Here is a 16,275-nt window from a genome sequence, read left to right as displayed (position 1 = left end):
CAGGCGAGTTACACACTGACTGGAAAGCCACAGCACTGTGACAACCTCACAACACTTCCTCACTCCGGTTATCCAGCAGGAGTGCCCAGCCAGGCTCTTCAATCTTATCTGAAGCCAGGAGATACCTATGTAGCCCCCAAAGGCACCAGCCCATTTCTTTTGGCGCAGAGATAGGGCAGCAGCTATTTACCCTAGAGGAGACGGATCAAGGCAGCCTCGGGCTCCAGCGCCGCCGCTCCCTGAGCCTCCTTCTCTCCACAACCAGCAGCGAAGCCCCGTCCCTCCGGCACGCCCGGCGGAGCCTCGTCTGCCGCCTTTTAGCGCCTACGGGAACGGGGCAGCCCTGCAGAGCCCAAAATGGCGACGACAGCGGAAGGCGGGCGGAAGCGGCTTCCGCCGCCGGGCAGCGTTGTTTCCGGTGTAGCGGGTGGGCGCCGGCTCCCGGCGGAAGCGCCCGTGAGTGCGGGGCCCAAGATGGCGGCGGGGATGTACCTGGAGCATTACCTAGATAGTAAGCGCTGCCGGGGGCGGGGCCGAGGGCCGCGGCTGGGGCCGTCCTGGCACGGAGGGACCGCGGGGCGGGGCCGGGCCCCACGGGGGCCGAGCTCTGCCCAAGGGCTGACCGGTCCCCGGGGCGCCCGCGGCCTGCCCCCAGCCTCCTGGGCGGCAGCATCGCCCGGCTGTCCCCGGCCCGGCAGTGAGGGCCCTGGGGCGGGGCGGGGAGCGCTTCGGACACGTAGAGGCATCTTGAGACCGCTTAGGAACGGTACGGGCTGCCCCTCCGCTGTGAGGCAGGGCCCGGCTGAGCTGACCGCGGGGTCTCGGCCCCGCCGCGACCGTCTAAGCCTGCCGCGCCGAGCCCGCAGCAAGGAGCCCGGTGCCGCTTCAGGCACCTTTCGGGAGCGGCGGCTTGGCTGTCAGTGGCTTTTCTGGGGGAAACACCAAGCCAAAGATAACTTTTGTACCTGTAGGGATGTGGTTTCGAAAGCTTCCTTTGCTGTCACTTTAAAAGTGTAGTTTTGCTTTGCCTGTCAAAGAGGAGCTCTGTAAATACTAATGGAGCTGGTAACGTGAGCTGTCCTGTGATATCATGCTGCTTTAAGGTGCTTATAACTTTGTCAAACTCAGACATTTGGGGATAAGACTTTATGTTTGGGTTTTTTTCTCCCCCATGTTCCTAAAATAGTCAGTAGACTAATCAAAGGAGTTGTTTTTGAAGGAATGTACTAATGGTTAAGATTTGGTAACCTGCTCTTTGATGAACGCTGTTGTCACGTTTTCCTTCTGATCTGGTGTCAGTACTAGAAAGGGGGACTGTGTTGATGAGGTGGTGTGTGTAAAGCATGGTAAAACTGAAAGTGTATCTTTTACTTTGCTGTACCTGGCCAAGGTGAATCTCCTGACATCTGTTTGCATATGCTTGGAAACACTGGAGCTTGGTTCTTCAGAAGTTTGCTACTCTAAGTTTCCTTTAGCACAGAGTTAATTGTCAATATAGAGACAAAAGGTCTCATTCCTTGTGTCCGCAGTGCTCCTTTTGTCATTAGGAAATGCCTTTTTAATTAAATTAAGAAAGTCCAAGAACGATAGTGATGCTTTGCTGTGAAAGGTTGAAGAGAAGCTGGAAGTGAACAGACAAGTATATTGATCTAGGAGCTGTGAGGAAGGAGGATGCAAAAGCCAGGAGGAAGAGTTGGATGAGGAGGCAGATTGTTAATGAGGAGCAAGGATTGCTGAGCAAAGATGTTCTTTTGCTCTTCTCACTCAAGTGTGGAGGGTTGCAGTTGACTGAGGCTCTGCAGCAAAGGTGGCCAGGAGTTGGGAGGACATGGGCCAGAGAAGAAGAGAAAGAAGCAGACAGACAAGGAATAAGTATGTGGGAAGGATGCAGGGTTCTCCTACTGGGAAAGCACGAGCGTATTTAAGTAAGAGCTGCAGTATGAAGATAAAGGAGTGAAAGACTGGCATTTGTAGGTGGCAGGCAGAGATGAGAAAGATGCAGCACTGAGCATGGAGAGGTATGGCAGATACCATGTTGGAGAGAAAGGAAGTGGTGGAAAGGCACGGTGGTTTGAAAGTGCTCCCAACAAATCTAAATGCTTGTAGATTTCATTATAACTTTCAGCTAAAATCAAGGAACTCCCTGGAGATTCCTCTGTTCCTCTCTAGTACAAGATTGCAGAGAAAATTATAAATTCTTATTTTCTCTGTCAGCTGAGATGCGTGGTCCTGCAACTGGAGTAGAGAATCTTGTCTTGTTGAAAGCTAATATTAATATGGGGGTGTAGACTGTCATTTTTGAGATGTTTTGTTTTTAAAAAAATAGTAATGTGCACAACTGAAAAGTACTTTAAAAAAATCTGTCTACCAAGATGTTAGGGAGAGCAAAGCAATCTTGAGTGCAATAGTTCAGTCTTTTTTGCATATTCTTAGTGCTTGTAAGGCCTTTTTCAATTTTGTCTGGTGTCCTGTGTAGGATATGCAACATTGCTCCCCTTTGCTAACTAACTGTAAGAGAGTTGTTGTGCTTAATCTAGAGTTTCTTTCAGAAATGCACATCATGTGAATTTTAATGCTTCCAGTCAGAGAGCATCCATCTCAGTCTTCAGTTAGTTAGCTTGCTGGTAGGTTTTCCTATCATAGTTTTGTGATATTTGTCAGTAGTTAATTTTCACAGTTCCTGTATTTAGTCATTGCACCTCTAGTGCCATTTGCCTGTCATGTTGAAGTGTCCTCTTATTAAAAGTTTCTTGCTAGTGTAGATTGTAATTGATTAAACCTTAACCTTCTTTCTGGTAACTTAACAACAACAAAAAAAATTGCCTGCGATAACATATTTTTCAGTTTTCTAATTAGCTGTATTGTTCTTCTCTAAGCCTATTCTAGTCTTTTAAGACCCTTCTTGAACTTCTGATTCTTTGAAAATGCACGGAGTCCTTTAGTACCCACTCTTCTTCATGGTACTAACTAAAGGCAGGTTATCGTTCTGTTGGGTATGCCATTGTGTTTCAGCTTGGAGCTCACGTTCAGGTAACTACCTACCATGTTATTGGTATGACACAGTGTTTCTGTTTCTTAGAAATGTGGTCCAGTATCCTTTATCTGTCACTTACATTTTTCATTCCTAAATGTGTTACTCTGCATAAGACTTAATGGAAAGTATCTGTTTGCAGTTGGGCTGTCTCTTGCTATCCCAGCTCCTTCCATTCCTGTTCCTCCTGTCTGTATCTGGCTTTCCAGTGACTAACTTTCCTTTTGTCGGATCAAAAGCTGCTTCCTATGTGATTTGCATGAGTGGTGCAGCTACTGCTGATAGTTGTTTGTAATGCATTCTAAATTCTTACGTAGCCATTTAAAGTACTTTTTGCATATCTCGGGTTGTTGTTGTTTTTTCATATTCTAGCTTGTTATGCAAGATGATTTCTGATGCTACGTCGAGTATTTAATGCAAGTTATATTTTAATAACTTCGAAAATTATTTTCACTAATGAAATGTGTATTCTTACCAAAAAAGGCCCAGTCAGGCAAGTCTGGTTTAACACTTAATCTATATTTTCATCCTTGTTTAATTCTTTGAGATTATTTCAGATCAGCTGTTCCATTTCTTTTCATACCTACCTGACAGCATTCAGCTTTCCCCTCATTCCTTGCCCATTTTCTTCTTTACATTATTTCAGTATTTTAAAAACAGTTCAATTTTAAATTAGTTCACTACTGCTCCAGAACTTTCTGAAAATCGATACAAGACATAATCTTTGCTCAGCTCTTTTTAAAATGTCTAATATTTACATTTATTTTTTGAAACTGAGTTTTTTTAGTATTATAGTGCTAATGTAGACATGGGTTTCAGGTGATTTTTTTTCCTCCCAAAGAGTTTCTCTTTCCCATGGTTTACTGGCTGGTTCTGCTCAGGGAATGAATGAGGAGTGTGTGATGAAAGAGGGTAGTCGTTTGTAGGACCTCTTTAAATCTTTGAAGAAAGGAAGGTATATAATGAATTCAGTGAAGATTGTAGGAAGAGAAAAGGCAGCCTCATGTTTGAGGCAGTTAAATACCACTCTGACAAAGCAAGTTTGAGGTTTGTGTTTATTTTGGGGGCCATGCTTTTTACAGGTTCTCCTTGCATAGATTGTGCCTCCCTCAAATTGTGAGTGAAAATTTGTAGTCAGAGGAGCAGATGTGCAGAATGCTCATAGCTGCAAATGAAGTCTGCTTTGAACAGATAATTCTGAGAAGTGTGGCTATGTAGTATTTTTAGACGTTTTAAGAGGTGTGTTTGTAATTAGCTGGCCTTCTTGGCTTTAATCTCTTTGCCTCAGTAAATCTCTTGACTTCCATTTTATTGTTAAGGGAAGTGGGCTACTCTGCAGCAATGTTGTGAAAAAGCATTCTATTGTCACAATAATGAATGCCTTGAAAAGCTGATTACTGAGGCAATTTTCAGATTGAGATTTGGGTCATGTATGTGTGACTCTGTATTGAGCAAAGATAATAAACCAAAACTTTGAATCACTGCTACTCACATGGCTACTCGATATTCATTCAGTTGTTTTGGAGGCCACCAGGAGCAGACACTAGGACACGTCTGCCTCAGTGAAGAGGATGATGGAAACAGCAGTCTTAGATGAGTAGGGCTCGGCTGCTAAGTTAACATGGTACTGTGTAGTCTTATTTTTTTGTTTTTTCCCCTTTTTTATACTGGTAAGGGAGGCATTGAGTTTCTTTTGCTCCTTCTGTTCGCATGTGCCAATAGGCACATAGTGTTGGACCAGTTCAGGGCTTGTCAATGCTAGAAAAATTATGCCAGCATAAGCACAGAGCAACAGAAGCAGCACACACCCTTTTGGAAGTCGTCGTCTTTCTCCTACAGCTGGCATGGGAATGTCCTTTCATTCCTTGATAACATTAGCTGACCCAGTAAAATAGGTTTATTCTATGAGAATAGCTACATCTGTCTGAATTCCTCTGAATAGCTTCATCAAATGAAGGTATGAGTACTGTTATCTGAATACTCTTAGATGGCATGGGTGTGATGTCAGCATTTGCTGTAGGCTAGCCTTTGATTCCTTTCCAGTCCTGTTACTCCCTGTCTGCTTTCCAAATTCCCCAGCAGTTCTTTTATATCTCGCTTTACCTACCATCATTACTCTTATCCCCTCCCGAATGTAGCATGTAGGCATACCTTCCTCTTCTTACCTCTAAAGTTTCTCATATCATACTTCAGATATGCAAATCCCTCAATAAATTATTTCTATATTCAACACAGTTTTGGTGTAGTGAAAGATGCCTTTCACCTTACTGAGACATTGGATTAGTTGCATCTGTGATGCAGCACATGTGATCTGTGGAAAATTACAAAAGATCTCATGCAGGGGAGAGGATTTGGTGATTCATAGGCATCATTTGTTTCTGTGTGAAAGCTACTGGCACAGCCTACATTAAGCTAATACTTTTATTATTGTTAATGACCAGTTTATTTAGAATTTGTTGTTGACTGTTATTTAAGAGCTGATACAAGATGGCTTTACAAGATAAAGCATACTGCATTTCCTATGCATTTCTGCACTTACCTAACAGTAAATCTGATGTGACTATTTTGACAAACAGCCCTGTAGATACTTTGGTGGTAGTCCCTGCCTTTGGAGATCTGGAATAGGCTGAAATGCCTGGGCTGTTGCGAGTCTCATTTGACATGTCAACCTTCCAAGTCCTCCAAGCTTCTGAAGTCAAGGTTGATCTTTAACACAGCAATGAAGATCCCTTCTCTGAGACTTAAAAACATTGCTTACTGTCTTGGCTATGAGTGCTGTAGCATTGAACCAATGTAATAAAAAAATGGCAAAAAGAGCCCCTCCCTCCTGGAGAAAGGGTCCACTCTTTGGGTGACTATGAGGTTTCTGTTGCTGTTGCATTGATTGCTGTTGCTGACTGATACCTGTTTCTTTGGATAGTACTTGATGTAGATGCACCTTGGTGGACTCGTGTGCAGTGCACTGGCCTGGAGTTTGGGGTATATGTCTTGATCATAGAATTCCTGGGTGCCTGTGGCTAAGTCAATCTACCATACACCTGAGTACCCCGTTTGTAAAAATATAAGTAGAATTATCCCTTACAGAGCCATTGTGAGGATAATGTTACAGGTTAGGATGCATATATTGCAGTAAGGCTGAGCCATCTATGAATAGAGAGAAAGGTATATATTATGCTCATGCACCGATTTCAGTAAACTGCATAGGAAGGTAAATAATTAACTGAGAACACAGGACAGAGTAGAAGCAGCAGTTTAAAAGAGTTATACCCTCTATAAGGAGGGATGGAGGGATATAAAAGGCATTCTTCCCCCTATTGGAGAAACAAGGAAGCTCCTGAAGATTGCTGTAAGCTATTTTTTTTTGCAGTATACTTAATGGTACAGAATCTTGAGAATTGCGGAGTACTGAAAAGTCCTACGTGTTTCCTTTGCAAGATCCCAGCCAATTTCCTGTCTTGGGGGGCAAAGAACTTACTCTCTCATTGTGGGAGTCCCTGGCACAAGCAGGACTTTTTAAATTACCTTCAGCAATGTGGTGTTGAAAGTGTTTGCTGAAATCTGTACTTTTCAATAAAGCAACTGTGGTTATGTTTCAAAATGTATTTTCACATTTTTTAATAAATTTAAACATGCATCTGAATGTAGTGGGTGAATGGATGTCTCGGGAAAGGCACCATGTATTTGTGTAGTGCTTGGTGCGATGGATTTCTTTTTAGGAATTTGGACATTGTCACAGTACAAACCCATTGTTCGGCACAGTTAAAAGACATGCTGTGGGATAATGAAGCATAGTGACAGTTATCAGGTTGTGTAGGTTTGCTTTCTGTGTGTTTATGTCACAGTTAAGATCTGAGTTGAGTAGCTGAAGTTTAAATATCAGTTGCCTACACTTGACACCCCACATGTGTTTCTAAAAATAAATAAAATAATAATAATAACTGGAGGGGAAGGAGGGTGGTGATGGATTCTGACTTTTGGAGAGTGAGAGTGAGTGGTTCTTCAGGGACAAGACGGCGTGGTTATGGCAGGCTGCAGAATGAATGGGGGTAGGAGTGACAAGGAAAGAGGAGAATAAAAGAGATGAAAGAACCATGGGGTAGTGAAGGGATAAGAATTGAGGAAAGACTAAGGTAGGTGGAGAGACTTTTAACTTCTGATAAGAAATGAAAACAAGGTAAGAAGAGGAAGGGGTGGGAAAAACTCGATGAGAGACCTGTGCCAGTGCTGTACGGGGTGATCACACAGTGACAGTAGTAAGTGGGGTGCGGTGGGGCTGCACCTGGCTCGGTGTGGGTCTGTGCACGTGAACTTGGTTGCATTAGTGCCAGCCCAGGCTTTGGGCCAAGTTACTGGCCTTGCTAGCACTTTCTTCACTGTACGTCTTCACCATCCTCCTCTTCCTTTCATTGCTCTGCCATTTATGCTGAAAGAGACCCTCACTTTTCTATTTTACTGTCAGATTGTTGCCTGTCTGGGACAGAGTGCCTGCCCTTCACTGTCCTCTAGTGATCAAGGATGTCTGTGGGGCGTTTTTTCTTTATTATGATCCATTTCAAAATCTAAGAATTATTTGGGCGTTTTACAATATGTAGTATTAATATGTAGTCATGAAAAGTTTAGGTGCATCTCACCATGTGAAGAAGGAATAGTAAAAGAAAAAGGAGAAATTCAGGAGGAAATGAAATTACAGAATTCAGGAGGAAATGAAATTACATAAATAACATGAACGTTTTTAGAAAGGCTGAGGGAAAGTTGTGGTGTGTTAGTAGGAATGAGGAAATGGAAACTTAAATCTTACTTTTTTTTAAGAGTAGATGAGAGTTTTTGAGTTAAACTACAGATAGTAGAAAACTTCCACATAGTTAGATTAAACTATATACCATGCAAATAGTTTGTTGCTCAGTTAAAACTTTCCTGACTGCAGCTTTACCTTGTTATGCTCTTTGCTTTTGCCAAGCTATCCATCATTTTTGCCAAGTCTTGGGAAACGGGAGAGGTGCCCGAGGATTGGAGGAAAGCAAATATCACTCCAGTCTTTAAAAAGGGCAAGAAGGAGGACCCGGGTAATTATAGACCGGTCAGCCTCACCTCTGTCCCTGGGAAAGTAATGGAACAGCTTATCCTTGGTGTCATCTCAAGGCACATCAGGGATAAGAGGGTCATTAGGGGCAGTCAGCATGGTTTTACCAAGGGTAAGTCATGCTTGACCAACCTCATAGCCTTTTATGAGAATGTAACAAGGTGGATGGATGATGGCAGAGCGGTGGATGTGGTCTACCTTGACTTCAGTAAAGCCTTTGACACAGTCCCTCACAGCATCCTCACAGCTAAATTGAGGAGGTGTGGTCTAGACAATAGAGTAGTGAGGTGGGTTGCAAACTGGCTTAAAGAGAGAAGACAGAGAGTGGTGGTCAATGGTGCGGAGTCCAGTTGGAGGCCAGTATCTAGTGGAGTGCCTCAGGGGTCAGTACTGGGGCCAATATTATTCAATATATTCATTAATGATTTAGACGAGGGAATTGAGTGTACTATCGGCAAGTTTGCTGATGACACTAAGCTGGGAGGAGTGGCTGACACGCCAGAAGGCTGTGCTGCCATCCAGCGGGACCTGGACAGGCTGGAGAGTTGGGCGGGGGATATCCTGATGGAATTTAACAAGGGAAAGTGTAGAGTCCTGCATCTGGGCAGGAACAATCCCAAGTTCCAGTATAGGTTGGGGCATGACCTATTAGAGAGCAGTGTAGGGGAAAGGGACCTGGGGCTCCTGGTGGACAGAAGGATGACCATGAGCCAGCACTGTGCCCTTGTGGCCAGGAAGGCTAATGGCATCCTTGGGTGTATTACAAGTGGGGTGGTCAGTAGATCGAGAGAGGTCCTCCTTCCCCTCTACTCCGCCCTGGTGAGACCCCATCTGGAATATTGTGTCCAGTTCTGGGCCCCTCAGTTCAAGAAGGACAGGGAACTGCTGGAGAGGGTCCAGCGTAGGGCAACAAAGATGATTAAGGGAGTGGAGCATCTCCCTTATGAAGAAAGGCTGAGGGAGCTGGGGCTCTTTAGTTTGGAGAAGAGGAGACTGAGGGGTGACCTTATTAATGTTTATAAATATATAAAGGGTGAGTGCCATGAGGATGGAGTCAGGCTCTTCTCAGTGGCAAACAATGATAGGACAAGGGGCAATGGGATCAAGCTGGAACACAAGAGGTTCCACTTAAATTTGAGAAAGAACTTCTTCTCAGTGAGGGTAACAGAGCACTGGAACAGGCTGCCCAGGGAGGTTGTGGAGTCTCCTTCCCTGGAGACATTCAAAGCCCGCCTGGACACCTTCCTGTGCGACCTCACCTAGGCGTTCCTGCTCCAGCAGGGGGATTGGACTAGATGATCTTTTGAGGTCCCTTCCAATCCCAAACATACTGTGATACTGTGATAATAATTTGTAATGGTGTACTCAGCTTCTTTCCACTTTTAGTCAAATAAATAGAGCATCTTAAAAACAGTTCTGATTATAAAGTCACTGTATACTGTCACTTGTTTAGTTTTCTCTCAGTTTATTGATGAACCAATTACAGAATATTGGTCCAACAATAGATCAGCAGAGTGAAACATTTTGCTGGGGTCTTAGGGAATCGTTTTCCTGGTTTTAGCAGGGAAGGAGTTCAAGTGACAGGGGTTTGTCTCATCAGTCCCCGTGGAAACCTGCCCAGCTAATGAGCCCCTGGAAGACCATTGCTCCTGCTTGGCTGGTAAAATGCCCTGCTGATTCTGTCTGTGCTGGGTGTCTGCCCAGCCAGAGCCAGGGCTCGACAAAGTCTCTCTCGCTCTGCCTGGGCAGGCAGCCCTGCGGAGGTGGCAGGGACACAGGGGAGCCCCCAGCCTGGCTGTGGGGGCTGGCAACAAGAAGGGGCCATGAGAAGAGAGAGTTCTAGGGGGACAGATGTCCCAGGCTGAAAAGATGAGACCAGACACACAGAGGCAGAGGCATTCCAGAGGAGGGTATGTGCTGGTGTTAGTGATGGGGGGATGACAGATTTTTACAGTAATGGCTGTAAAAACTAGAGCACAGTCACTTCCAGGTTCTATGGCAGAAGCAAACCAAGTTTCTCCTGCTGCTAGAACACCACTGTGAAAAGCAGTCATAACCTTGTGTGGGGTCCTTCTGCCCAGAGAATTGCATCCTGCTGGTTTTTGTGCTAGCTCAGGTGCTTGTACTATCTAAAACATTTCTAGACCTGCTGAGGGAAAACTGGCTGTACCTGGTGGAATTTGTGCTTTTACTGACTTTCCATTTTAGAAGATAAAAAGAAATTGTATTTATCTTTTTTTAAAACTACAAAGTCAAGAATTTAGAAGTTGCGATCTTCCAGGATTGATAAACTCAGTATAAATTCAACATATTGTGTGCAGTGCAAGAACAAATACTCTTTTCCTCTAGAGGATGCCTGTCTTGTCTTCTGCAGGGGGTGCTTCGAAGAGGAATGAAAAGTAGTGTGCTGCAGTATGGCCATGTTTCATTTGCTGTACAAATTGAAAGGTTTGGAATTGAAAAGGCTGGGGATGGCAGGAAGGAAAAATATATGAATTTGAGATTCCTAAGCTGGATTTCATTCCTGCCATAAACTCCCATTGTAGGCAGTGATAATTTTCAACATTGTGTCCCCGTTGTCTTATGAGATGCTTTTTTGAGCCATAGGGGTGTAATTTGGTAGTGGGCTGTTTGAACCTTGTATGAAGTCTCTCATGCTGGACAAACATGGAAGTATTGAGTTTAGGACTGTGCAGACGGCCTTAATTTTGCTGCTTAGTAATGTTTTGAGAATTTGATTTTTACGCTCTTAGCTGTTCTTGCATGCAGGGGGGCAATGTGAATGTGCTGTGTGATTATGTATCTGGATACTTAAGGACACCTACCATCTGAGCATTTCTCAGATATTTAAATTACAAGTGGCAAGAGAAATCGAAGCAATAGCTTGGTTACTTACAGGGATTCTGTAAGTAACTTACTATATTCTGTTTGTGTGAAAAAATAAGTTAAAGGAACAGCGTCTGAGCACAATGAGGCCCACAGTTTTTTTCACCTCTTATAGGAATTAATTTTATGGCACATGTGTAATACTTGTTAAAACCTGCCTCTTACATACAGACCTTCCCTGACGGCTGATCGCTTTTCAGGGAAATGTCTCTACTCTAGAAACATGTGAGACAGCTGTTGGCACTGATGTATTAGACAGTTTTGGTAATGGGTGGACGCACCTTCATTTATACTCTCCACGGGTTGGAGAGTGGTTTCAGGAAGCAGACATGCTTGTGTTGTGTCTCTGAAGAGCTTTTTTCCCATACCTTTTTAAAAAAAAATTGGAAAAAAAAAAAAATATATATAAGATATAAAGGTGACAACGATCAAGCTTGGACTTCAGGTAAATGTCATAACACTAGATCTCAATTTGATTAGACAAGCATGGAAAAATGAGAATTCTTTTTGTCAGCTTTGTCAGTAGAGCATCTGGTGATGCCTGAGGGGTGAGTAGCACAGTGCATTGAAAATTAATTGACTATCAACTTCACATTGCTCATCAGAGCCCTACAAACATTTATTATTCACAATGTGTAGCATCCTTCCAGATGTTGGACAGACCACACTGAGATTACAGTTCAAAAGGCACAACAAGGAACATCTGAGAAGGGTTAGGACTGCCGTTCCCTGTCCCCTATATATAAAATGGATGCATTAAAATGGACTAGTTTTTCAGCAAATTAGCATTTTGTCAACTTTAATTTTGACATCCTTGCATAGAAATAACTAAATGGCATTATTTACCAGCTGTTGTACTAGTTTTTTTCATTACTGAATGGAGTTCTTGGATGGATGCGTTGTATTATAATGACTGACTTCACTAAAATTTTCATTTTTTGCTTTCTTAATGTAGGCCTTTCTGCATGGCAGCAGTTTTCTGTGAACTAGTACGCATTATAGAACTGTGCTTCTGGATTAAGTACATAACATTTTTATAGTCTGTCTCCTTTGGAGTTGACAACAAATAGAAGCACACCAATGTGCACCAGGAAAGTGGTTTAGACTGGTGTGTGTGTTGTTATCAGTCGAGTTAGCTTTGTTCCTTTGTTGGCATCACAGGAACCTGACTTCTCCATGTATCTTCCTTTCCCTGCAGGTATTGAGAACCTGCCATTTGAATTACAGAGAAACTTCCAGCTCATGCGAGATCTGGATCAGAGGACAGAAGGTAAGGTTAGGATAGGACAAGAGGAAATGGCCTCACATTGTGCCTGGGGAGGTTTAGATTGGATATTAGGAAAAATTTCTTCACTGGAAGGGTTGTCAGGCATTGGAACAGGCTGCCCAGGGAAGTGGTTGAGTCACCATCCCTGGAGGTGTTTAGAAGACACGTAGATGAGGTTCTCAGGGACATGGTTTAATGACAGTGTTAGGTTATCGTTGGACTTTATGATTTTAAAGGTCTCTTCCAAACAAAATGGCTCTGATTAGAGATGCTTTCATTGACAAGACAGCTTGTCTCATACGCAGCTTGACCAGCCTTTCCTTTGCCTTTATCGTGGAGATCTCAGGGCAGGGGAGGGAGTGTACAGCTGCTCTGATCCTTCAGCCTCTTGATGGAGGGCCCTGTAGTGTGTGACTATGTATGTGTATTTATGTATTTAATGCTGAACTTGTTTCAGACCTCAAGTCAGAGATTGATAAGTTGGCCACGGAGTATATCAGCAATGCACGGACTTTGTCTTCGGAGGAAAAACTGGGGCTTCTCAAGCAAATTCAGGAGGCCTATGGGAAATGCAAGGAGTTTGGGGACGACAAGGTTCAGCTGGCTATGCAGACCTACGAGATGGTATGAAGGGAAATTTCTGGTGCTTATCATATGAAAAACTGTACTAAAGCCACCAAGCCTGGAAGGCCCTGATGTCCCTTTTTAGACCCTACCCAGACTTGATTCTCAGCTCTTAGTACAAGCCCCGTGTCCTCTCCTCTTTGGCCTTTTGGGCTCTGTTTTGTGGTAACTCCTGATTGCTATCGTCTTTGCAGGTTGATAAGCACATCCGGCGGCTGGACACAGACCTTGCTCGCTTCGAAGCAGACCTGAAGGAGAAGCAGATAGAGTCGAGTGACTATGACAGTTCTTCCAGCAAGGGCAAGAAGAGTGAGTACCACCACTGGGCTGCAGATTGATACAGGAAGCAGCCAAGTGACTATGGAAGTGGTGGGGATGAAGGCAGGCACTGGAGTGGTACAGACTGTTACGCTGGAATCTGAAGGACAGGTAAAAAGATGGTGGTGACCTGGGCCCCTCTTGTGTGAGCATGTTCAAGGCTGCTAGATAAAGTTTAGATGGGGTGTATGGCCCAAAGCCAATATACACTCCAGAGTATTTTAGTGCTGGAGGGGTTGTTACTGTCAGGTGTCTATTTAGATGGGGTGGCAGATGCAACACCTTTTTCTCTTCTTACCAGAGGGCCGAGCCCAAAAAGAGAAGAAAGCTGCCCGTGCTCGGTCTAAAGGGAAGAACTCTGATGAGGAGGCACCAAAAACTGCCCAAAAGAAACTGAAGCTTGTCCGCACGTAAGTGTTTATGAGATTTGTGGGAAGTCAGACCAAGGAATGCCTAGCCAGACTTCCCTGGGAAGGATCTGATCCCCACCCAGACCGGACAGTGTGTCCCGTGGCCCTTCTTGGGAAGCAAGGGGAAGGAGACCTTTTAATTCTTTCAGGGGTGGGAAGGGGAAAGCGGGTCACTTCAGTGGACTTGGGTGTATGTGCTTAAAAAAAGGGAAGTGGCTGCCTCTAGCAAACAAAGGCGCTGTCTCGGGAGACATGAAGGGACTCAAAGCCAGTTATTTGCTGACCCACTTTATTCCTGTCCTGCAGTAGCACCGAGTATGGGATGCCTTCAGTCACCTTTGGAAATGTGCACCCTTCAGATGTATTGGACATGCCTGTGGATCCCAATGAGCCTACTTACTGCCTCTGCCACCAGGTCTCCTATGGGGAGATGATTGGCTGTGACAACCCAGATGTAAGAACCTGCACTTGATTGAAGTGAGAGAGAAGGGAATGGGGAGAGTCTTGCGTGGAGGGTCTTGTCCTGCTGGGTGGGGCCTGGTACAGCAAGCAGGGATGAGAAGAGGGCTTACTTCCCATAGTTTGGAAGCGAAGAAGGGTGGCTTGCCTAGGGCCTGATAAAGTGCATCTTTCTTCAGGGTTTTCCTTAAAACAACATGTTGTTTTCTTGCCCCCACACTTAGCAAGGGAGGAGGGGCGTTCTCCTTGTGAACAATGTATAGGCTGGGTGTGAATCTTCATTCCTTGATCACTGCTATGGATTTAGGAGTTTGTGATCAAATGTTGGGAAGCAGTGGTTTCAAAGAAAACTGCCCTTTTAACCAGCTGCTCTCCATCCCAACAGTGTTCCATTGAATGGTTTCATTTTGCCTGTGTGGGTCTGACAACAAAACCAAGAGGAAAATGGTGAGTGAACAAGCAACCTGGATGGGCCATTGGTCTTTAGAAAGGGGAGGTTCTGGGTGGCAGAGGGACACAGTTAGAATACCTCTTTATAAGGAAAACTTGAATTAAAGCTTTGTCCAGGACCCTGGAATACATCTTTTGGGACTGTATGTTCAAGGTTCATATCATGCTGTAAATGCTGGCTTTTTGCTTCCCTTTCTACCAGGTTCTGCCCTCGCTGTTCCCAGGAGAGGAAGAAGAAGTAAAATCCCGTGAGCCCTCAGTACTGCTGCAGGAGCTCTCTTCCCCCTGCCAGGGCCTCGTCCCAGCTCCCCCAGCCCTTGGGGCCTTGGCTGGGGGGAGTCTTGCCCTGTTTGTGGTTTGGGCCATCCCTGGAATGGTGTGTACCCTCACAGCGGTTCCTGTGTGTTCTGTATCCCTGGTTGCTTCCGAATCCCTAAGGGAGGTCCTCTCTGTGTACTATTCCAAACAGGTCTCTGAACCTCAAAGGGAGTGAATGAGGGCACCAGGGTAGCCACCAGATTCCCAGGGATTCAGGTAGCGCCTGATTTTCCTTGGCTTTCCTTCAGCCTCCTCAGAGTTCATTGCCTACTCTCTGCTGAGAGGATAAGGCTATGGGATGGGGGAAGGAAAGGAGGTAAGTCGTTGGCATTTTAGGTCTTTGATTTTTCTGGATCTTTTTCAGGAGAGAGGGAGTAACCAGGCCACTTCTTAATCTAGTGGGTTGGTTGAGAGACTGAAAACCTAATATACTCCCTATCTTTAACCATTCCACTACTGGTATTGAGCAGCCTCTTTTGTTGGGGAGAGGAGGAAGAGAAGGAGAGAGGAGTGTTTAGAGCTAGCTTTGTCTCTCTTATTCCTGGGATAATCCTGCTGGTCTGGGAAGCACATTGTGTGAAGGAGGAAGAATTTCTGACCACACGGGAGAAATGGCTAGATCTAGCCTGTCTTCTGGCTCCAAAAATTCTCCCTTCCTTTTGTGCGGTGGAGCTTCTCCATTATGTCTATGATGGGAAGTTTGGGGATTCAGATCCCACTTGTATAATACAAAATGAAATAAAGTTCATTGAAACAAATATTTCATTCACCTCTCTGTCACCTCCAAAGTAAACTGTGGCAATTGGTCTCTTTAGTCAGTCTTTCTCTGCTCTGCTTTTATTCTAAATGATTAATGTGATACAGCTTTTCATGCAACAGTCCTGAACAGCATTAATAAGTGACATTTTGCCCAAGTCAGGCCTGAAAATATACCTAATATACTTGCAAACAGTTACTAAGCTTTCTAGTGGCTGTGAAAAATACCTGCCCCTTCAGTTGTACACCACAAGAGGGTGGACATTCATTTATCTTTTTGTTGGATCATTTCCTTCATCAGTTGTCTTCTCTCAAATGAGCAGAGGTGGAGGTTATAGAAGGCCAGCCCTCACCGTGGCTGTTTGGCAGCACAGCTGAGAAAATAAGCTGTCAGGACAAACCAAGACTGTGGATAGGTGTTCCAGGTATCGTGAGAAATTGCTCCGCAGTGGCTCACTTTCACCTCTGATCACCTAGTTTACAGAAACGCCAGCTGCTGTTACTAAGATAATGTGTTAGGCTCCAAAACAATTGTTGTCTGTCTTTGTAGTGTCTGCAGGTAACTGAGGAGATGATCTGTACTGAAGCTCCCCTTTATCTGTTCCATTGGCATAGCCTAGAGATTGATGAGCTTGAGACTCTTCTTCCTGCTTGTCTCTGCTATTTTGGAGGGTTT

General features: G+C 44.5%; 2 protein-coding genes across 3 annotated transcripts in view; both read left to right on the top strand.

Moving 5' to 3' along the window:
• Window positions 1–342: 342 nt before the first annotated feature.
• On the top strand, window positions 343–15,601 carry ING4 (inhibitor of growth family member 4). 2 transcript variants are annotated; one of them, XM_065858399.2, is made up of 8 exons: window positions 343–511; window positions 12,196–12,267; window positions 12,722–12,888; window positions 13,083–13,197; window positions 13,508–13,616; window positions 13,923–14,070; window positions 14,461–14,522; window positions 14,728–15,601. In XM_065858399.2, exons 1-8 carry the CDS (start codon window positions 358–360, stop codon window positions 14,765–14,767), a joined length of 867 nt encoding a protein of 288 aa, XP_065714471.2. In that variant the 5' UTR covers window positions 343–357; the 3' UTR covers window positions 14,768–15,601. The 2 variants fall into 2 exon arrangements, with proteins under 2 accessions (XP_065714471.2, XP_065714479.1); XM_065858407.2 differs by lacking the exon at window positions 343–511 and adding an exon at window positions 748–766.
• ACRBP (acrosin binding protein) overlaps window positions 14,841–16,275 on the top strand; it is a 31,285-nt gene continuing 29,850 nt past the window's right edge. Inside the window, exon 1 of the mRNA XM_071814559.1 lies at window positions 14,841–14,901. The gene's annotated coding sequence lies outside the window, so the exon portion shown is untranslated. The remainder of the gene's footprint in view (window positions 14,902–16,275) is intronic.

This window comes from Patagioenas fasciata, chromosome 1 (genome assembly GCF_037038585.1).
Source record: "Patagioenas fasciata isolate bPatFas1 chromosome 1, bPatFas1.hap1, whole genome shotgun sequence".
NCBI lineage: Eukaryota > Metazoa > Chordata > Aves > Columbiformes > Columbidae > Patagioenas > Patagioenas fasciata.
The sequence above is the reverse complement of the archived record's forward strand: the minus strand, read 5'-3'. Positions and strand labels throughout refer to the sequence as shown.

Bases quoted from the DNA above. Each gene is read 5' to 3' on its own strand.
- ING4 (XM_065858399.2), top strand. From the start codon at position 358: ATGGCGACGACAGCGGAAGGCGGGCGGAAGCGGCTTCCGCCGCCGGGC. The intron at 12,889-13,082 runs GTATGAAGGGAA...TCGTCTTTGCAG, and splicing joins CTATGCAGACCTACGAGATG to GTTGATAAGCACATCCGGCG. The intron at 14,071-14,460 runs GTAAGAACCTGC...CCATCCCAACAG, and splicing joins TTGGCTGTGACAACCCAGAT to TGTTCCATTGAATGGTTTCA.